Source organism: Galleria mellonella, unplaced genomic scaffold, assembly GCF_026898425.1.
Source record: "Galleria mellonella isolate WM207_F2 unplaced genomic scaffold, CSIRO_AGI_GalMel_v1 utg78, whole genome shotgun sequence".
NCBI classification, from domain to species: domain Eukaryota; kingdom Metazoa; phylum Arthropoda; class Insecta; order Lepidoptera; family Pyralidae; genus Galleria; species Galleria mellonella.
This window is the reverse complement of record NW_026442151.1, coordinates 3,684,650-3,708,371: the sequence shown is the minus strand read 5'-3', so window position 1 is coordinate 3,708,371 and position 23,722 is coordinate 3,684,650. Positions and strand designations below refer to the sequence as shown.

General features: G+C 30.6%; 1 protein-coding gene across 7 annotated transcripts in view; it reads left to right on the top strand.

The window, feature by feature from the left end:
- The window catches only part of LOC113517207 (syntaxin-1A), a 70,091-nt gene that overhangs the window by 18,768 nt on the left and 27,601 nt on the right, over window positions 1-23,722 (top strand). For all 7 annotated transcript variants that reach the window (XM_031912301.2, XM_026901796.3, XM_031912302.2 and 4 more), the window contains exon 2: window positions 9,154-9,237. In XM_031912301.2, the coding sequence (XP_031768161.1) occupies window positions 9,154-9,237 (84 nt within the window). The remainder of the gene's footprint in view (window positions 1-9,153; window positions 9,238-23,722) is intronic.

The window sequence follows — 23,722 nt, the reverse complement described above, 5'->3', positions numbered from 1 at the left end:
AATTTCTGAAATTTGATATATAGAAAGAACATAATTTAAAACTCTTGGCATCTGTAAAGGTTGTAATAATTCATCATCATATCAACCTTTAACTGTCCACTGCTGAATGTAAGCCTCCCCCTTGGGGGGTTTTGCCAGTAGTTGCCACGCTTGGCAGGCGGGTTAGCAACCGCAGTTGTAATAATTAACATTAGTGAAATAAATTACGCAATGCAAGGTTTTAAATAATAATAATTTTTCACTCCCCATGCCTATTAATATTTCCCCACAGAGCGTAACTAGTTAATAGGTCTAAAAGCTTTTCCTAAAAGATTATTCTGTCCCACCATCTATAGTATATTTCTGTTTTTTTTTTTTTTTCATTACAACTGTGAAAGTTTATAAAGAAATAAATGAAATTTGATAAATAGAAAGAACATAATTTAAAACTCGTCGCATCTGTAAAGAGTTGTACCATGCATCATCAACAGACCTATAACTGTCCACGCCCATGATAAGCCCCCCATGCGGGGTTGCCATTCCACGCTTGAGGACTCAGGTGTAATAATTAACATTGTGAAATAAATTCACGCAATGCAAGGTTTTAAATAATAATAATTTTTCACTCCCCATGTCTATTAATGTTTCCCCACAGAGCGTAACTAGTTAATAGATCTAAAAGCTTTTCCTAAAAGATTATTCTGTCCCACCATTTATAGTATATTTACTTGTTTAATATCACATAATATGAACGGAATAGTGGCTTTTACGTCGAATTGTCGATAGATATGGTAATGAATAAGAATGTGCTATGGTAATATCAACTATCTTATAACTACATAAATACAAAGCCGATGTAAAGATCTTTGCTTGAACCTAAAATTATACAAATATTAATAAGTATTAAAGATAAATCATTCGCTAAAAAAGTTGCATTAGGCGTCACTGTTTTAAATTATGAATAATGAAAATACTTATATATCTTAACCTCATATGCTGATTTTAATTTCCATGTTATTATGCACAGAAAGCATATTATCTAAGACAGAGAGATAATTTCCTATGTGTGTGAACATAATGTAGATGTCTCATTGAATCAAAATTTAATTAAATATCTACGTCAGTCAACTGCGAGCCGGGACCACAGAATAAAATGATTGCGGCAATTGGGTATCGGTGTTACCAATTATTTAATTTTATTCTTTATTTATATTTTAAAAGAGGTTGTTAATACATTAAATCTGTTATTTTTAGATTTTGCATTTTAATAAGTTTTCAATAAACATCAGTTGATAACACGCAGGAAAATAATAAATAGAATATTTTTATTTTTTTGTTACCTTAATTACCCCCCAATTTAGTAATCAGTTTTTTACTCATTTTATTATGGTCCAGTCCATTGTTGCTGAGATAAAACTTAAGTAGTTTACTCAACATTCCTACTGTTTAATTATATTATATATTAGTAAGATATAATTAATGATTGTGTCTCAAAAAAACGAAATTCAATTGTGACGAAACCAGTTCTTTTGATATAATAACTAAACTACTGAACCGATTTTGATAAAAATTTTATGATAGGTACCAAACTGTAACTATATATAGATAAAAAAATAATGTACCAAATCGGTTTAGAACTGACGGAGTTATGAGATAACAAAAAAAAATTACCAAATTGAAAATGTCATTCTTTATGAAGTCGGATGACAGTAATGTGACTAACGCTCGCGTGACATCCCTGGTGTTACAGGCGTTCATATACTACAGTGACCCCGTTTACCATCAGATAGGTCGTATGCTTGTTTGTCACCATAACAGTATAAAAAAACGAACAGTCGGATGTTTAACTAGATGTTTTCATTATTTGTCTTTCGTCGTACCAAGAGTACAGAGCACGACAAATCGTGATTTTATAAATCATTATTTCGTATCCACAAGTCAAATTAATGATTAACTCAATTAATTGTATGAATAAGCCGAGTTGGCTTATGTAGATGTACAGGCAATGTATTTAGCCGGTTGCGGGTAGCGAGTTGTATCATGGCTTATGTGGCATCGTTTCAGCACTCGCGTCACGTATTTCAATCGACCGAGGATGTGATAACGTCAGCTGTATAGGTCGCTAGTCGACCGTTCCCCCTCTACTCCACATTTGCGGTAAGCGTAAATCTTTTTTTTAATTGATTGAAAATGAAATGGTAACTGCCTATGTTATTGGTTTACACTGGCGGGGTACCAGTGTGGGATGTTAGATAAGGACGTAGTCAAATCAATTTGCATGGAGGTGGACCTGACAAGATATATTGCTAGTTATGAAGCCATAGTACTTATTGATATTATTAGAGGAACACTTGTAATAAATACTTGACTGATTTCGCGGTTCAAAATATTTACAGAGGTTTTCTTTCGTTTTATTGTATAGAGGAATTTTGTACATACAATGTACAAAATTTCCCTAAGTATCGAAAATCACAACTATTAACATATTACATAGTTTATTATTTATTCGGCGAAGTGTATTTAAAATTTATTATCACTAAATGTGTAAATAATACTTTGCTAGTAAAAGCTTTGTGACTACTTGATTAATATTATTGCGGTTCTCTCCATCACTTGAATAATTAGGTGTGAAACATAGATATTTAATGTAATTAAAGTAAATAAATAGCATTTCTCAAGTTGAAGAACGACATTTCGGAGTGGTTACAAATAGCGGCCAATTGATACCGATTTGCAAATAATTTGCTATTTATTATAATTGTATTTGTTTTTATTGCAAACAGATAAATGCTTTATTTATTTAATATATAAATTAATTGAACATAGTAATACTACCCTTTTTGTAAACGCAATTCTCCCATTTTATTGGGGTTTCATTAAGTAATTATGACGATATCGATTTACTTAAAATACAATAGAACGTGTATTTTTGAAAGCCCTTGACAAGTTGGTTTAGTTGTAATAGCTTCCACATAATGGTAAGTAATGAATTAAGCACTCAGTAATAAAAACTATTATGAGTATCTCGTTTTGAATATTGATTCTATTTTTTATGTGTATTAATTTGTTGGCAGTCCATTGTTTTGGTATTTTATTGTTGAAGAATTTATCCACCGTTTATTCCTAAAGCAGGTATTTGATGTGATGAGTATTTTTTTATTAATACAAAAATACTTGTACTCTTCCATAATTTAAAGTTGTACATTTATTGTTTGTATAAAGTTATGTCTGTTTGTGTTCAGTACATGTACTATACCTACGTCCACTGACTACCTTCAAAGCATTTGAAATCGCCGCGTGGAGGGTCATCCTCCGCTTCCTTGTCTGAAGGGGTCGCCACTCAATCTTTCTTCCCATTGGCACTATAGCTTGTTTATTGTTAATTAGCATACTACTGTATACTAAAAATTTATATTGCTCCTATAAAGAAATAATACGTATGTATCAAAAACGTATAGATAAATAGGTACTCTTTATTGTTTCCTCCATAAGACTACAATAGTAAACTTATTATAGATACAAACAATTACAAGAAAATATTACACTAAGAAAACAATGAGCGGCTTTATCGCTAAGAGCGGTTCCTTTCACGCAACCTTTGGATGTAGAGAGTACCTAATTGTTAACAGTTTGACTGGAGGCACGAAACTGTACTTTAAATACATGTAGAGATATACATACGTACAATAATGTGAATATATAAATGTATAGTATGTAATTATGTTTACATTTATTTATGTCGCGTTACCATACAGCCTCATAGTAAGTAATGAACGAGGTGATAGATGAAGTAAAATTTTGCGACCCATTGTCTACGGTGAAGGCTGGCCTTGGCCGACTTGGCATTAAATGTACCGAGAGAACAAGCAGATTTCAAGTGTTTAACGTTTTCTAGGTAAAGAAAATAAATCCTTTAAATATTGTATTTATTGGGTACAATTTACAGTTGTAGAAACTTAATGAGCAAATATACTTAATAATAACAATAATTAACTATAGGCTTACATATAGATATGTTATGAGAAAGTGGAAAATAAATATCTGGAATGAAGGTTAATGAAGAAGTTTTACTAAAGTACCAATACATTTTGTATTTCATTAGCAAAGCCTTTGTGACTCCTCAAAATTCATATAGAGAACATACTTTCTCTGTGGTAAATTTATTCCTAAAAGATAATCGAATTTAGATACGGGGTGATCAGTGAAGTAATCTTTCATATTAGAATGGATGACAAATAGTGTCGGATTAACTGTATTGCACTTTGTCTATGTTTGTAACAGATGGTTGTCATATTCCACTATGAAGGATTGTCTGATTATTTGCCAAATTTTATAAAAACAATTAGCTAATTAATAAGTACTTGCAATTGTCGTCATAGGTAATCTCTATTGTTTACTTGATGAAACCAATATATTAGACGACACCAATATATTAGACGACACCAAATTAACCTGTCAATTTGCAAAGTAAATAATTGAATTAATTAATTTTTGAAAATAATCCTTACTAATATTATAAATGTGAAAGTTTGTTACCTCTTGGCGTCTTAGCCAATCAATCAATAGAAATTCATGAAGTCAGTTGGCACGGCACTGCCTTTGCCAAGGCAAGATCAGATATACCATCCTTTTTTCGACTACTTACGGCATTTTTGACAACCCCTCTCCCCCCTCCGTTTAAAACGTTCTAAAAGAAAACATATGTATATGGATGATATGGTTAAAAATTATAACAATATTGTAATTACTTGTGTCGCGCACGAGCATAAATAAAAACCTACATTTTTTACACTGTTATGAGGAATTTAACAGACAAGACAGCAGGCAAGCAGGTCAATTCTATATATAGAAAAATATTTGTTTGTTGAAAATATTAAAATAGATTTCAATGTTCGATAATCACTACCAAATTAATTTATTTGGTACTTTATGTTATTTTGCGTGACTGGAACTAAGGGCAAGCCTACGCATTGTTAAATTAAGAGATTTTAATTAAAATAGTTCATCAGTTCAATCGCAGTAACAATTGTGAAAGTATAATAACAACCTTTGGGGGCGTCCATTAATTACGTGGGCTTAAAATGAGAGAAGTGTAGGGTGGCGAATTGTTACCAATCTCATTTATAGAGATATGGAGTCAATGAATATCTTATTTTAACTTTTATTCTCCTATAAACTATTACTTGAGTTCTAAAATAAGGGATGACGGGAACCATATTTTGAAAAGAAATAATAAAAGATTTTACTCACATTTTGTAATTTAAGGAGTACTTTTATATTGTACAATAAAAGTAAAAAAAAAAAATGTTTAATTCATAATTCTTACATGTGTTAAATCTTTTCATATCTTAGAGTGCAATTTGTTTCTTTCTTGCAAGAAACGTTATTTCCCACGGAGATAATACCTATGTATGTCAGTAACATCACAGTGAGTGAAAGCTTTCTTAAGATCTTTCTCATTTTTAAGTTTCCGTTGTTAGTTTGCAAAAAGTAAGCAAATTTATTTCTATTTATATTATTAAGTTCGTAATATTCTGATATTTTTATTTTTGATTCCGTCCATTTTGTTGGGTTATTAATAAAAAGTGCGTTTAATAGAAGTATTCTGTAATTTTACTGTACTTGTCTGTTTTTTAATTCAAATTATAATATTTCAATTTAAATCGAAAAGTAGAGCTGATAACCCTAAACCGGCCATGGAACATGCTATCGTTGCGCCGTGTGTCCGGAAATGCAGTCATAGCGTCGTAATTAAAAAAGTATGTGATTAGGTCTGTTATGGAACGCGATCCGAATCCATGAACTAAAATGATGTTACATTACAATGTGACGCTTACATGTCGTGAACTAAATAGCTGATGCTCCTTTTTACTGTTATTTCTCCCTTAAATGTAACGATTTATATATGGATGAATAAATAAATGAATGAAAAATTATTCCAATAGTCCACTACGCTTACATACATTTAGGCTATAAGTAACACAATATAAGTATGTTATGACAAAGGTTAGTTGATTTTCGGTCTGTGTCATTAAAATGAAAAAGGATGCTAAAGTTTCTGCAGAAGCAGCAATACTGATTTTCAATTAGCACCTTATTACCTTGCCCGGTTCATCAAGATTAAATATTAACATTTTGGGTAACATAATACAATAAGGTGACACAAACATGCGCAAAAAATAGATACGCAACGAAAAAATATCAAGCGAAACAACAATAACAAAAGAAAAACAAAAACAGAAAAGCTTTGAACCATATATGTAGAATAAAACAAATATCCAAACCCTGACAGTAATTGTACAATAATTCACAAAGCATATCATTTATAAATACAATATATGCTATAGCATGTATTCAGATAAGAGAAGCACATACACAGAATTGGGGGTAAAACATTTAAAACTCAAATGAAGTGTCGTAGAAATATTAGTTATATAAATTATACGATACGCAATATACATGTATTTATATATTCATTAGATATACATACATCATTATATTTTTATTTAGTTACATACAGTTGTTGGGTAAATTGTGATGAAAACATAACTCCTTTAAATTACAGTCTGTACAATATGAACCCATCTCTAAAATTCGTGACTTATTACAAGTATTTTTCATTAAATGTTTCTCAAGAGTAATTTTCCTGTAAGTTCTTAGGGAGAGGATGTTCATGATAGTCACTCGATACGTTCCCAGGGATCCATAGCGTAGGGCGAACTTTTGAGGGGATGCGGACCTCTATGTAAATTGAATAATGACTGGCCTCGCCTCAAATAAGTGGATATCACAATGTACGTATACTTAGTGAGGTACCGAGTCAGTCTGACTTGAGTACTAACTCGAATGGATATAGATTTCGAAGAAACATACACGATATTCGTATATACAGGTTTCGAGTACTTATAAATTTTTGTTTATCGTTTTATAATTTTTTCTTAATTAGCAAAGGAGATATTATTAAAATGACTATCTTACTAATATTATACCTGTGAAAGTTAGCAAAGATGTTCGGATGTTTAGATGTTTGTGTGGTGGTTACTCAATTACACTTAAACGACTGAACAGATTTGAATGAAATTTCGTACAGGGGTATATTATGTCTATAAGCTCAACACATGTGATACTTTATGTACTGATTACTAATTTATCTTCTTTATAAGTGATCTAGAGAGATATCAATTATAAAATTCAAGTATTTGTCTTAGTTCTTAAAATTGAGTCACGATTCGATTTTTTTTAATCGAATACCAAAATACTCGAATACTAAAAAACACCTTATGTTGGTGCTTTGCTAATAAACGAATTACGAAATTGGTTGCTTACCATCTGACGGACTAATTTTTAAATGTAATAGGATTTGTGCATGCGACCAGAAATCGACTGGAAATTTCATTTTATTAATTTTCATTCGTAGGTACTGAATGAAATTGTTTATTTTTTAAATCTTTTAAAATATTACAAATTTTATTGATTATTTAAGATTAAATCTCAAATTAACTACCAACTCATGTTGTATTGTTGCTTTTCAAGATATTTAACTACTTTATTACCTAACTAGTTAATGAGTTAAATAGTCGTATACTATTAATAGTGCTTATTAGTCACTGAACTTTTTTAATTACTAAATTAATAGATAAAATCTTAATTAATATTGTAAATTTAAAGTTTGTTTGTTACCTTTTACCACTTGAACGGCTTAAACAATCACTATGAAATTTGGTATATCTTGGTTGGCTAGATCAGTGAATATATTCCGGCCACGTGGACAAATTCGCTAGTAAAAACTAGTTTGAACATTTTTTATGACATTTTATGCAAAAATGCAATAATTTTATATTTATTACGTTGTATAAAAAAAAATTCAATTCTGTCTGCTGTATGCATACTTATTCCATCTCTTATAAAAAAAAATAGATTTTTGTTGAATTCTTCTAAAATTTTAATAATTAATATAGCACGTATGCTTAGGTCATAAAACAAATCGATAGGATTTCATGTATCAGAGATATATTATGTATTGACGTTATATATGCATAGTAGATGTTATTTTGCTATCAGTATCAGGGATTTTGCGTACATTGTACCTATATCAACAAACCTATACAATAAATTGATTGTGGCCAAGGATTAATCGTTCTACTGGTTTACTTTCTGTCGTTAATTCGGAATTCATAGGAACTTCTTTACCCAATTGTATTAGACTGTCTAAATTAATTTGCCGGGTCGTGTCCTGTGGTTTTCGTTTACCCAATGAGAAGTGTACAATTTAGCGTTGCCTTTTGTTTGCGATAGAACAGTACCGAAAACTGCTATTACCCAATTGATCAGATTGGCACAATTTCGCCAAATGGCCATGAGGAACAAACAGCGGTATTCAGTATAGCAAAACGTTTAGAGATATGTTATTTCATAACTTTTTTCATAATTTTCATATAGTTTTAGATAGTTTTAATTACCACTATGAATGCTATTAATCTTATTGTTACATTGGTTTGGGCATTTCACGCTAAGAAGATGAATGGACTATACGAAAAATAATATGTAAGATATGAATGAATCCAAGTAGGTATGACGATTTATAGGGATCAGTGGAAAAGGAAAACGTTCTGTGTTGATCCCAATAGACAGTTACAAAAACTTTAGAAGGAAAATCAACTGTCGTATCATTGTCACTTTATGAAGTCTCAGACCAACTTTGAAGTTTTAGTTAATGCAAAATTAGTTCCAAATTTGTTTGTTATGTTCATGCGAATACAGAAAAGAATTCAATATCAATTATACTAGCATTTTTGTAGTGTATACGTATATTAATTACATCATAGATTAGTCAATTCTGATCCAAGTTTGTATGGTATTTTATCTAAATGTTTTACTTTCGTATTTATCTCATATTAATTTTGTGAATATTTGTGTAGCTTTTTCTGTGGAACAAAATAATAAATTTTATAACTACACATACATATAATAAAACCAGCAGAATTAAGGTCCACAAGGATTAATTCACCACAATAGAATGCGCACGTATTCTTACCCCCATGGGCGAAATATTAGATGCTGAAGCATATAAACATGGGTATCGTGTGAAATTCATGCGTATTACTCCCTATAAATTAGCGATACCTTATGATGTCAGATTGAAACTAAATATTTCTTTTTTTTTTTGTATTACAGGCGCAAAGCGACGATGACGATGTCGGGCCCGACGACGTCAATGTCGCCGTTGAAGGCGGCTTCATGGACGAATTCTTCAGTGAGGTAAAACAAAATTAATCTTTTATTATTACTTTATATAATCAATTTGAATTGTTACCTTAATACACAAAAATCCCGTGTGAGGATATCCGTTCACGCTAAACTCCGAAAACAACCGATTTAATGAAGTTTGGTAAATGTATACATTATTGCTTGATCCAACTTAAAAGATATATAGTATACTTAGCTAGATACAGCTAGTTATAATTATTAATAATCGGATCAAAGATACAGCCAGTATAAAAATACATTTTAGTAATTTCTTACTAGGTTGATCACGTGACCACGTGAATTATACTATGTTGAAGGTAGTTCTGTTTCATAAATCATAATTACTATTACTAAATTCGGCATTCAGCTTGTATAGCTTTTCCGTCATGGTCGATCTGACCAATCTATATGCGAGAGCATTAATAAAGGATTTTTGCATATTCATGAGGAGGTTAAATAGCGAATGAAAGTTGTAGACGAGAAAACTTATCGGGCATGCGGTCGTTAATAAATAGGAGTGTTGTAATCAATAAATATTAATTTGCCACAGTATCTATTTTAGTAACAATGTAGTAGTCAATTCGTTATGTATCATTAGGTATACATAATTAATGAATTGTTGTTGTAATAATATATCTAACTACCAATTAGAGTCGCATAAAAACTCGGTAGAGTTGTGTTTTGAATTTATAAATGACAACTAGTAATATCTTACATATCTATGATTTTATAATATTTCCGTTATAATTTTTATTGTAAATAATAAACCAGGACGAATTTATCCTACACTTCATATTTTTGAAATTTAATATTAGTGGTATTTTCCTTAACCTCTCTTATTCATTAAAATTATTACCTCTTATAAAACCTTTTTAAACTAGTTTTTTGTCGTTTCAAGATAAAAAAAACTAAGATAAAACATTATCACATCAGCTTTTAATTGTCCATTGCTGAACATATGTAGACCTCCCACATTGCTAGTAGTTGCCATGCTTTGCAGGTCGGTTGACAACCGCGGTTAGGCTTTTTGTGTAGTTTTAAGTGTGCTGCTGCTGCCCATTCTTCAACCATTAACATAAGTTCTCTTAGTCGCCTCTTACAACACCCACGGGAGAGGAAGGCATGGCCCGTTCCACACGGCAATATATAATATAGAAATAGCTAAAATAAAATAATAGCCAATTTTTATGAATAAGGAATCAATGTTTATTAACTGTACTCCCGGCTTTGCCTGCATAAATTAAAGCAAAAAGTATAACAATGAATATAAAATTTTATTATGTAAATATTTTTTCAAAGGCAAATAATGACGATTATAAATATATTCTATTTATGATTCATAATTTTTAAAGTTGATACCAAGCTTATCGATACAAAAATAATAAAGCTCTTAAAGTAACAATCAATAAACCTTATCAACATCATTTGCAGGATTTGAAGGGAATAAATAAATTGGTTTCTTACATTTTTTCATCGCAACGGCCTTTTTCTTACGGAGGCGTCTCCCATAAATCAGATAGATCATAGTATCGGAGATAATTGGGCGAAACGGGTCGGTTCGCGCACAGAATTTTATTTTTATTGTGACGTCGTACAACAGTAATAGTGAGACATTTGTGCAGTAAAGTCTTAGAGGTAAATAAATAAAAAAAAGAATAAATATCAACTTACTATATGAGATTTACTGAACTAGAAAATGTTATATGCTATACAAAATGTCAATTCTATAGATAGCGCGTGATCCGCTGATATTATAATAAAATCATTGGTGCGATCTGATAGGTTTGCATATCATTATCAGTGTCTAGCAATATAGAATCGACACGAGCTTTACGAAGTTGATTTCTATACTGTAACAAAACAGTAGTGATTTTTTCAAATATAAATGATAATTTGATTATAAAATGCTAATGTTAGATAGCCGTGTGGTCCCAGCGTAAAATAGGCCACCTCATCCTTTCCCGTGGCTGTCGTAATAGGCATTTAAGGAAGTATAATGATCGAGAAATCGGCAGCAGCGTCCCTCTTTAAATATATCCAAAGCCTAACTGTCTTACTGTCCGACTCGATCTACTGAAACTGCGAAGAGATGTTGCATCTCTGTGCATCTTCTACCGAATTTATCATGGAGAGTGCTCTGAAGAATTGTTCGGATTGATACCTGCTGCTGATTTTCACCATCGTACAACCCACCATAAACTAAAATTTCATCCCCACCATCTGGACGAGTGGCGGTCCTCCACCGTGCATTTTTCAAGGCATTTTCTCCCACGCACAACCCCTCTTTGGAATCAACTTCCAACAGTATTTCCGAACCGATACGATAACATAACCTTCAAGAAAAGAGCATTATTTTTGAAAGGCTGGCAGCACACCTGCAATGCCGTAGGTGTGGTGGGTGACCATGGGCGATGGTAGTCATTTACCATCAGGTGAGCCGCATGCTCGTTTGCCTCCTGTGTTGTAAAAAAAAAACTGATTGCCAACCCGGCTGCCAATCGTGGCTACTGCTGGCAAAACCCCCTTTATAGGAAAGGTCTGTGTTCTGCAGTGGACAGTTAACGGGTGATATAAAGATGATAAATATATATAAATTGCATAGCCAAGATATACAATAAAATATTGTATTTTTATTATTAACTAAATTAGTCCTAGTCCTAACCATTATAATATATAATTAAAATTCAGTTTTTAAAAGTTTCCGTGCGTAATTGCATTAATCGTATCTTCATCATATTATATAATGTCAAGTAAATTATGAGTTTCGAGACTGAACTATAGTTAGATCTGTGTACCAAATTTTATTAACATCCATTCAATCGTTTAAGATTGAGTAAAAAACAAATATCTTGAAATTTTCACAATTTTTATTTGTGGAACGATATTGTTATTGTCTCAAAATTTCAATCTATGTTTTATATACAAACAATATTCACAAAACGATCACAGTTATATAATTGTTCACATCTACGACGATTATAAAATTCAATTTATTTTTTTAGGAATGTATTTACAAATGCGTCTTTACTGTCATTGAATTCGTAACTTTTTCTATGAATATAGAAAAGGCTATTGAAAGTTGTTCGCGAAGGAATCTGTCGAAAGTTGTGTATAAAAGGAAATTTTCCGCTGTGTAGAGGGATAAATTTTTTGCTATAGTAAAATTGATAGCTTATTCTTTCATACTTCAATATTGGTCCTCATCATAAAATTTTTGTTTGTTTGGATAAAGCTTTTATTGTACATTCACAATTAATATAGATATCAACTTATAAAGAAAATTACAAAGTACACAGGCGGACTTGTCCCTTGAGGGGTTTTCTTTCAGTCAATCTTGAGAACCCGAAAGGAGAAACTGTAGTGTTTGTACGTAAAAGGTAACCTATGTGGTGCATAAATAATATAATAAGCTATAATCGATAGCTATATAATTAGTAACTGAATATATATACAAAAAATATAGTATACATTTATATGTATTGTTCTCAATTGTCATCAAATCATCATTATTTATAACATATGCATTTTTATATGATATAGTTCTGTATTATTGATACTGAGTGCATATTGACATAAACAATATAACATTAATTTGTTATAAAATCTGTATACTAAACGCATTTTCCAATAAATAAAGCGCATAGGAATAAAAGAAATACAAGACTTATTCCAATTAGCTATAGATATCTACAACCTTACAAATATGTGCCAATTTATAAGAAATTTAAACTACTTGCAAACACTTCGTATGTATGTAATGTAGGCATACGTATATAATCATCGCCTTACTATCTGACTCGTCTCACTGAAACTGCGTAGAGATGTTGCATTTCTATACATCTTTTATCGAATATATTATGGAGAGAGGTCTATGGAATTCTTTGGATTGATACCTGCTGCTGATTTTCACCACCGTACAACCCGTCACAAATTACAACCATTTAGATAAGTGGCGGTCCTCCACCGTGCGTATTTCAAGACACTTTTTCCACACACAACCACTCTTTGCAGTCAATTTAAAGCAGCATTATTTCCAAATCAATACGACAACATAACCTTCAAGAAAAGAGCATATTTCTTTTTAAAAGGCCGGCAGCACACCTGCAACACTAGGAGAGAGAGAGACTTACGATCTGCAGAGGTAGTCACTTACGATCAGGTCAGCTGCATGTTCGTTTGCCCCCTGTATTATATAAAAAATAACAACATGGACCGAAAAAGAGCAAGTTTACTACAGTGTCAGTAAACTAAATTTTTAAACAATATATTTCAGTATAGGGTTATGTTTAAAATCGTGTTTACTAATTAGTTCAGGTGATCCTCACTACTCTAAACAAATGAATCGAACCAAAACATGAAAGCTACAAAAACAAATATGTGGTATGTGTAATTGAAACGTAATATACTCTTATAAAAAGACAAATAACCTATGAAAGTGTTTTCCAAGTTGTATCTAATGCTATTACAGTAAAGTATATTTTAATTTCAGAACTTTTCTTAGTATATTTCAAGAAACTAGTAAAAATGCCTTTTATGCTGAAATGTCTCTTACTATCTAATATTTTCTATTTCCAAACGTTAAAACCATCGTGAGTTGTATTTTCGTCACATTATGTCTAGGAACCGCAAAGGATACAATTCTCTAGTGACATATCGGGGCTTAAAAGCTGGTAATAAATAATTCCAAATACGTCAGTGTACGTGGGAGGACAATATTTCTTTAAATGAATCGTAAGAGGAAAATCTCAATAGCATATTCTATGTCTAATCGACGGTTAACCGCAAATATATTTTAATACAAATAAAAATTTTTATGAGACAATCATTGTGATCACTTTATTGCATTTGTAATCCAATATCATAAACTAAATTCACTTTTTTAAATATACTAATGATGACAAATGAGCATGCGACACTTCTGAAGGTAAATTCTTATTGTAAATTATGAGTGAACCTATGCGTGTTCACAACCCTTCAGAATTGTTATTATTCCCTTTTTGAAGTATTCTACGTTGTAGTCTCTAGGGGAAACCTCCACTCACACACGATCAACTAAAAGTGGCTGCCAACTTGACCTTATTACTGCTTTAGCAATTAAGTATGATGACCTAAGCGATACCAAAAGCATTTATTACTAACCTGCAGGCTGACTTGACCCTCCCGATTGAAAACGAATCGAAATCGCATCGAATAGATTTTATAATTATAACATCCATTTGACAGCTGTTCCTTGTGATTTCAATTTGATTCCAATTCAAGGCGATAAAAGTCAACCCGCAATCTAATTCTTTGTTTGCATGTCCACTGTATAGCAACAAGTCTGTTTTACTAAACTTTCTTTCCTTAGCAATGGATTTTGATAACAGTACTTTTCTAATAAACGGAAAGATAACATACATAAATACGATAGTGAACTGTCTTTAAAAGGGATGTCTTCCATTCAAACTTTGTACGGAAAAAATCATATTAAATTAAAATTCTGCTGCTGACTTCTTGTTTTATAGTTAATTTTAAGCTTTCGCGCATATTTTAAATTTACGATCGAGACTTAATGTCCGCAATCAAAATCAGGTAAGTAGGTACTATTTACTTGTAATCGCATCGTGTTAAATCCTGATTGTAAATTTAAAATATTCTTGTATTATATTTTAAGTTATTTTTCATTTAAACAAAGTTTTATTAAAAAGTCTTCTAGCTGCAGAAGTCAACAGCAGGGTCTTAATCTGTATTGAAATTGGATAGTTGCTGACGTCTACTAAGCTTCTTGAATCTTATGATTATTTGCATTTTATCATCTGACAAATGCTGCAAAATATTAAGCAAAGGCGTAGTAGCGGGAATTAAATATCATAATGTAACTAACTGCTGCCATTAAAATGTATTAGAAATAAATGAATTCATTATTATTCGCTTATCGTCTTAATGTTTAATGATTAATTTTATAATCATTTGAGTTTATTCAATAGAACCTCTTTGTCTGTGTAAAGCTCACAACTGTTTATAGCTCATAATTTTTGTATTAAACCTTGGTTATTTACTAATAAATAATAAAATTTTAATCTACTGTATATTTGGAAGACTTTCTTATAAAGTATACATACTTAGTATTATTTACACAGAATTTTTAAGTTGGCACTTGCGTCACAAATTCTTGGTCGATTTTTATAATTAAAAATTTTGTCGCCAATATACGTACGCTATAAAAGTTTGGGTTTATTCGAGATTCATTTTATTTTTCCCAAAGCTACAATAATGCGCCCCCAGTTTCTTTTCGTGACGCGAATGCTTCATACGTTTTCATTAAATCCTACAAAACACAACTCGGAGCTATAAATATTCAGGTTGCGCCTGGTATTCATCATAATCGTGCAATTCATTTACATGTTATTATGTGTATGTGAGAGAAGCGTGCTTACGTGTGTACTCACTGTGCACAAGTTGGCAGCCCAACGACTCAACTTACCCATTATGCGAGTCGTATATACGATGTGCCTCATTTGCAGCACTCTATGCGAGCTTAGATACCGTCCACCTACACAATACCCTATGTGCAAGATTAATGAGATGGATTTTTTTTCCTAACTTTCCTCTTTTGGTTCTCTCCGATACGAAATCCCATTAACGCGGCTACATCTCTGGAGTTCTAGACCAACGAGCCAAATAAAATTAAATTTATATCATTAGGATTGTCTTAAAATCTTGTCTACTCATTTCTTCAAAAACAGAGTCACCGAGTCTCAGCCTAGGATGCAAATCTGTCAAATACCTATATAGATAAGATACGTTACTTGATAGAAAATGTTATTGTCTAAATTTTGCATTTTAAATTAAGAAATAGATGAGATGTATTATGAGACTCGAAACCACATACAAATAAAAAATATATAAGTTTGAAATTTTTATTATGCATAAGAAAATTAATGACAATATCAATACGAGTATTAAAACTGATAGTTAAAAATATATAAATATGCATTAAAAATTACTCATATTATGCTATAACAAAATTAATGACAGTATCAATATGAGTAATAAAACTGTTCATGTGAAGTTACCAATAAAAAAACTGTAGTTGAAAAGAAACAAAAGTAAATAAAATTTGATAAAAATATATAAGTATGCTAGAAATTAAAAATACGTATATGGCTATTTACTCATATTATGCTATAACAAAATTAATGACAATATCAATACGCGTATTAAAACTGTTCATGTGAAGTCTCAAATCCTTTTCTAGTAATACTCGTTTGAATTTATATTTAAAACAGAATTGGAACATATTGACACGTAGAGGAGGAGGAGGTGGGCGATGCATAGCTTCGATTACTTTGGAACATGTCAACAAAATCACTTGTAAAGAAAAAAAAAACTTCAAAGCTAGTAATCTTGAATATCATTAAGCAATGTTTTATACTTCACTTTCCTTTGAACTCTTTAGAACGTAGATGCTAGAAAGTGATTAGAGGAGGTGGGTGATGCATGACTTCAACTGCTTTGGAACATGTCAACAAAATCACTCGTTGAAAAGAAAAAACTTCAAAGCTAGTAATCTTGAATATAATTAAGCAATGTTTTATACTCCACCTTTCCTTGAACTGCTTAGAAGGTGCTTACTTACGTTATGTTACGTTTAATATCAGAAGTATCTGAAAGCAGCATTTTGTGCTAACAATTAATGCCATCACATATTTCAAATATAACGTTACGTACGGATTGAATATCAAGCGATCGAACGATATCCCGGTTATCAGCGTAATCTGATTAATTGGCGAGTCGCGGACCACGTAGCGACAAGTCCAACCGTCGCATATCGACCCAATAGCTTTATGCCCTTGAACTTAGTAGCTGGCGTTGCCTGATTAAAGTGATCTAATGAAATTAATAACAATCCCATGTGTCCAAGCTCAGATCGATTTATTATCTGTTGGATGTTAGATATAGTCAATAAATCGATCGAATCGTGTAGCACAACCATTTATTAGATGGAACATTCTTCAATGAACTGAGAGAAGAAGAATAGTGGGATGTGACGTCATTATAATTATTTACATTTGATGTGTATGACTTTTTTTATATTTACTTAAAATATGGTAACGAAAACTAATAAATTGACACTAATTTCCTTCTATTTCTGTAATCATCTTTTTTTTTTGAGTAATCAATTTGTAAATGTTTTAGAATAATGTTTACTATTATTACCTTTAGTTTTAGAATAATGTTTTCCTTGCAAAATAGTACTAATATAAATCGATTTTAAAAGTATTGCCGGAACCCAAGTCCAAGAATTGACATTATAAATTAGTGATAATAATAAACAAAATTCATACCTGGAGGTTTATAACCAGTCTTTTAAAAATAAATTTGTTATAAAATTACTTTTATACATTTGCTAGAAGTGTTGCCGAATTAAATATTTATTTGGTACTTACTCAACGAAGCGGGCGTTTGTTTTGTGGTTGGAATCGTGCCAGTAACAATATAAACTGAACTTAATACATATTTTATAGAACCTCTAAAGATGACCTTAAATGCTTAACCACTGGATATTGGAACCGCAAAATTCAGCAATCACTTTATTCGTCATTACAAATATTACTCTTTCATAATACTTGCAAAACTTGTATTAGTAGTCAAGAGCATTTCCGAGTTAAGTGTCTCTTGCCTCTTTCTTCGTCATGGATTATTCATAGATAATAGAAATAGAAATATAATACAAGTACTCGTATATTTTGTTCGATCCAATACACACTGTTGAATAACGAGATGTTTTGTAGATGCGATAGATATGATATTAAATTTTTGAATCTAGAACCCTGAATCGTGTCTACATGTAGAAAATTTTTCTTCGCATCAAACAGTATTGATCAGCAAAAAAAAAGTAGTAATTGTAAGTTAATGATTTATAAATTATGATTATCATATTTTATTTTATATTATTTAAATATTACACGAAAACCATATTCCAGTCTCTATATGATATTTTTCTTTTCTTATATAATCTGATTATTGAGATAAATTCTAATTGTTAAGGACTCGTAAGCAATATTAAATAAAAATGGGGAAAATGGCAAATGTATTGCGCAATTGAAATATAATATTTTACTCGTTATAATTATTTTGGTAAAAGCTGATAAACGAATGGCCGCTGGAAACAGCAAATACAAGAAATTTTACCTATTTATAGACATGCACAATATTTTAATAGCTTTGGTATCTGTGACATAGCGACCTTATTTCAGAGTGCATGCATATTTATGGCTACCACCAATATAAAATATTAATCTTTATTAAAATAATAATGTGAAGGTCGAAGTCTATATATTAAACTTTTTTGACGAAAATTATGAATTTTGAACATAATTTTTTTTAATTGATACCTCTTAGTTTGTTGTGACATCATGAGTAAGAGAATGGATTTTAACGGGATTTTATTATCGAGTAACTGTAACTTAAAAAGGTAAGTAATATAAAAACTAGTGTATTTTTTATCAGAATCGGTTGAGCTAATCTTGAGGCAATTTGTCTATTTCATTATAAGAAATTGTGTAGAACGTAAAGGTTTACAATTTAAAAGGTAAAAGCTAGTGTAGGTATAACTACATTAGCTTTTACTCGCAACTTTATCTGCATTACCACAATTTGTTCATTAACTGAGATAAAAAGTAGCCTATATTCTTTATCATCCCTTATAATATGTGTATACAAAATTTTGTAATGATTTGTTATTTTTTAATGTATGATAATAGAATGGTCACCCCATCTGAGTGGGCCACCAATGATTCATTATCATGCCATGAAAATTACATGCCAGGTCAGTACCCATCGTAATGAATATACTTCAAATTTAGCACGAAGGTTTGCAGGGGGCACCTCATGAAGGTCGACCTGACAGATTAGTAATGGGACTTGTGGTCCGCATTACTAAGAATCCCTTCTCAATCTCCCCCCCTCCCCTAATGATTGGTTGGGGCTTTAAACCACTAAGTGGTAACAAACAAATAAACTCACTTTCACATTTATAATATTAGTAAAGATTAGTAAAGATAAGAATAGTAAGATATTTGCGTAAAAGGCTTTGCAAATCCGCTAAATTGTTTAGTTAATTAAATTAATTTTGACAATTAAGTGTACTGAGTTGCAGACACAGCTAGTTTCATAGATAATATCATTACCAAATTAAAATCTTTTGTGGACATTTGTGTTTGTGAAAGCTTTTTTCATGAAAATATTAGGACACTGAACACGGTAACCGGACGTTATTCACTGGCTTTTCTCTCTACCTAGGTAAAAAAAGATTGACCAATCGCTGGCAGTTTTATATTGTAAGTTATTTTAATTTAATTTTTAGGTACATTACAGAACAGATAATTATCTGTTCTGTGATATTCATGGTACTGTTCATATTTGTTGGTGACGGATCCTACATTTCATCACCTTATATGCTACTTTAAGTTACAAAAATAATTGCGACATCACACAATACGACCTACAACGACTGAAGTCGTTATTTGCGGAGTAAACTCCAGTTTATTTGCTTCATGCCTTTGTCAATTATGAACTGATTTTGATTAGTATTCTTGTCGTCCAGTATCAGTTAGTTTTTTTGCGAATCAAACTCCTAAATAATATGTGTTAAATATCCCAAAACATTGAGATGTCATTGCCAATTTTGAATCTTTTTTTGCAATATTTAAATAGGTGAAAAAATTTTACTACTTCCTACTATTTAGAATGACAAACAAGCTGACGGCTTACCTGATGGAAAGTGGTAACCGTTGCCTATAGACATGAACAGTACCATGAGCATGACAGAATATACTGTTTCGCTCATGATATCATCATGAGTTGCTATTACTGAAGACTAAGATGTAATTTTGTTAAGATTTCTAAAAGGAATTTGATATTTTTTTTCTAGCTAGGTATCTTACGCAATTATGTTGCCAATTGTGAACTAATTTTAATAATTATTTTTTCAATCAAAAAGTTCTATTTCCATGTGTTGATCCTATATTTTTAACCATTCAAACTACTTCTTTTAAAGCAAAACTCTTTACAAAAGGTATTATATTATTATAGAGTAATAATTATACAAACCTAAAAGTACATAATCTTTTAGTTGTTAGTTAAGCACACGAATTCGCGTATTTCTCCTATGTCTAGCAAATTGCTGTTTATTTTTACATAGGAGCAAACTATAAGCAAGTATATATAGTAGTATAAAATCTAAAATTTTTACTTCAATTATTGTTTGTTTCTTTCCTGCTGAAAGGGAGAGAAAGTTGTGTTTGACTGAATGAATAAATGTACTTTATTTGCATTATGCACACAATTTAAAGAATAAAGGAACACAAAAAATTACATTAGATAACAATAAGATGGCCTTATTGCTGAAAGTAATCTTTTCAAACAACCTTATTGTGACGGTATTCATTGTCGAACAAGTAGAAATGAAATAAACAAAATATATAAATAAAGAAAATTAAACAAGCTTACGACTATAATCCCTAATAGAGGCATTTGTTGACTTCATCATCATATAAATATCATATACACACGTATAATTTTTAAAGAACATTACACTCGAAATATCCTCATTTCACATTACTTATGCTATTCTATAAAGTTTCGCACTTGTTTCGTTACTAATTTACTTATTTTTATTTTATTTTTCTCATATTTTCATATTTGTAACCTTTGGGAATAAACGGTGAATTCAAATGAGATATTGAAAATACAATGAGTTCCATCTATATGAGCTGAGTGCAAAGGTTTGATTTTGTAACAGGTAAAATAGTATTGTATTTGGAAATTCTCTACGGACAGTGCTCTCTGTCAGGCACTTACGCTTGATTAACGTTAATTATTCAAACCTCGGTGGACCATTACTGATTAACTACTCTCATTGAATCCTCTGTAATTAATTCGTTCATAAATTACGAAATATGTGATTAGTTGAAAGGTTAAAACACTATTAATCGGTTTTTTTAAGTTCAATCATTGAGTTTTACGAAGTAAACTTATTTATGTTTAATATATAAACCTTTTTTATCAATTGACTTTAATTTTAGCAGTGTTTATAGTGTTGATATTGAAGAGTAATTACTATACTTTTTGCTCTTTATAGCTGCATACTACATACATCTAGTATATAGTAGTGTATAGATCTGTGTCAAATTTCATATTAAATAGTGGTTAAATTGTAGAATCCGTAGTACAATATAAACAAATAGAACAACTCATTCCCCATAGAAAATTTCCTTAAATTTGCGGTAATTATGATTATTTTCCATTCAGTAGTGTTACTATAACAATTAATGGGCCGTGGTTTAGTTCTATATTTATAGTATTTTACTATTTTTTTTTTTCTGAAATCTATAAGAATATTTAAAAAGGCTTGGATTATTGACTTTTATTAAATACAGTTGGAGTTAGAAACATGAAATTTTGTATAAATATCCTTTTACACACACTCAAACATATATTTTATACAATTTTTATGTAATTTCCATATAGTTCAATTTCACGTAAACTGTTGCTATGTTTCAGTGTTTGTATCTTTTATTCCATCCATTATATCTTAAGAAAAAATTTATTAACATTTTTTTAAATATAATATTTATAAATATTATATTTTTCTTCACGCTAAATACTGTTACGGGGTAATTTTAAAGAGCTGAATTCCAATACATTAACTGACTACTAATCTGTACATTTTTATGACAGTTTTGTTTATTATAAAACGATATAATTAGTTAATGCAAGTTTAAAAAAAGCTTTGCAAACAGTAATTAGGGAAAAAATATTCTTCATGTATATTTATACAATAATAGAGTAGAAGAAACAAAAGGGATTTTCAAGGGTTGAAAACCATTAGATGTTTTTTGAGGTATCTTATTTATATTTATTTGGCTTTTTGTCCAAGCTTTTCTTTAAAAAATGTGAGGCTAGATACTTTGGCAGACTGCCAGCACAACCATTGACGTTTCGTCTAGTCTCAGAGACGCTCCTAGAACGATGGAGTGATAAACTGCGAACTGAATCACTATAAAACCTCTCTTTTCATATATATATATATATATATATATATATATATATATATATATATATATATATATATATATATATATATATATTAGTTATATAAATATATAACTAACTGGACCTGCATACGATGTATTTCTCTCAAGGATTCTTATTAACATAAAAATTATCGTATCTCTCAAGTTCAAAATTTTAGTTTGATAAAGCTTCAGAGATCAGCTTGAACGAATATAGTGACACAGGATTTTTATATGTTCATTTATATAGATAAGTTATCTAGCAATGCTCACTAAATCAACATTGAGTTTTATGTTATTATAAAAAAGCTATCTTTATGGAGCAAACTTTAAAATACATTTTGTGTTTATAACAACTTGTACTTAATTTATAATATGTCTATTCTTCTAGATAGCTAACTAGATAGATAAATAGTTCTATCCTGCGACTTCGCCCGTGGTTTTATCGTTATATTTTGAAGCCTATAAACATCTTCCAGAAATGACCTATCAAATGCAAAAAGAATTTTTCAAATCTGACTGATAGGTAGTTTCAGATATTCGTTTAAATAAACTTTTGTGCTTATTTAATAATAGTTAAATTGTTGAAACCGTTCAATCTTTTGGAACAAAAATAACTTAAAAACCAAAATTCATCTTGTCTACTTTATTATTCGTAGTGGCTAGTAAAATAGCTGAAATTAACATAGAGTATGAAATAAAAAAAAAAAATTCGCAAACTTATTTGGGGGAATGAGTGAACATGATATTATTAAATTATTACATTTGTTAGCTCATTCAGTCATTTCTATTTAAGAGCGGCGCTCTTGTCGTTGGAGCTCTTGCCACTCACGACGATTATCAGCGAGTCTTTTCACTTCTTAATACGACACGACGCCAATTTTTTCCTTGATTGTCTTCTTCCTTCTATCCTATCTTCTAATATAATGTTCATAAGTTCCTCATGTCGTATCAAGTATTCCAACATTTTCTACTTTCGAGCTTAATAGTTTTTTATAATTTACCTCTTTACCTTAACCCTGAGTAGAACCTCTTCATTTATTAGCTATGTATTTAAGTTTAGCTTAAGTTAATAAATGAGACATGTTTTTTCCACGATAACAAGAAAGAACGAATACAAATTTAATATCTAGTCTTAAAATGACGTCATAATTTTAAACCGCTTGCCGATCGCTTTTGATGATCTCATTTTGTATACCTGTATACGTTTAAATATGGATGAATAAATGCAAGTATGTATAATCGGAATGTTATATTTACAGTGTAATACTCTAAACTAAATGATAATGCCCTATTCTATTACTATTATAATGTATATATAATTAAAAAAAATTGGATAAAATTTAATGTACGAGTAGGTTATATTCTCTAACTTACCACATAGCATACTTTATATACTGATTCACGTGGGTGAAGCTGCGGAAGATAGATACAGCTAA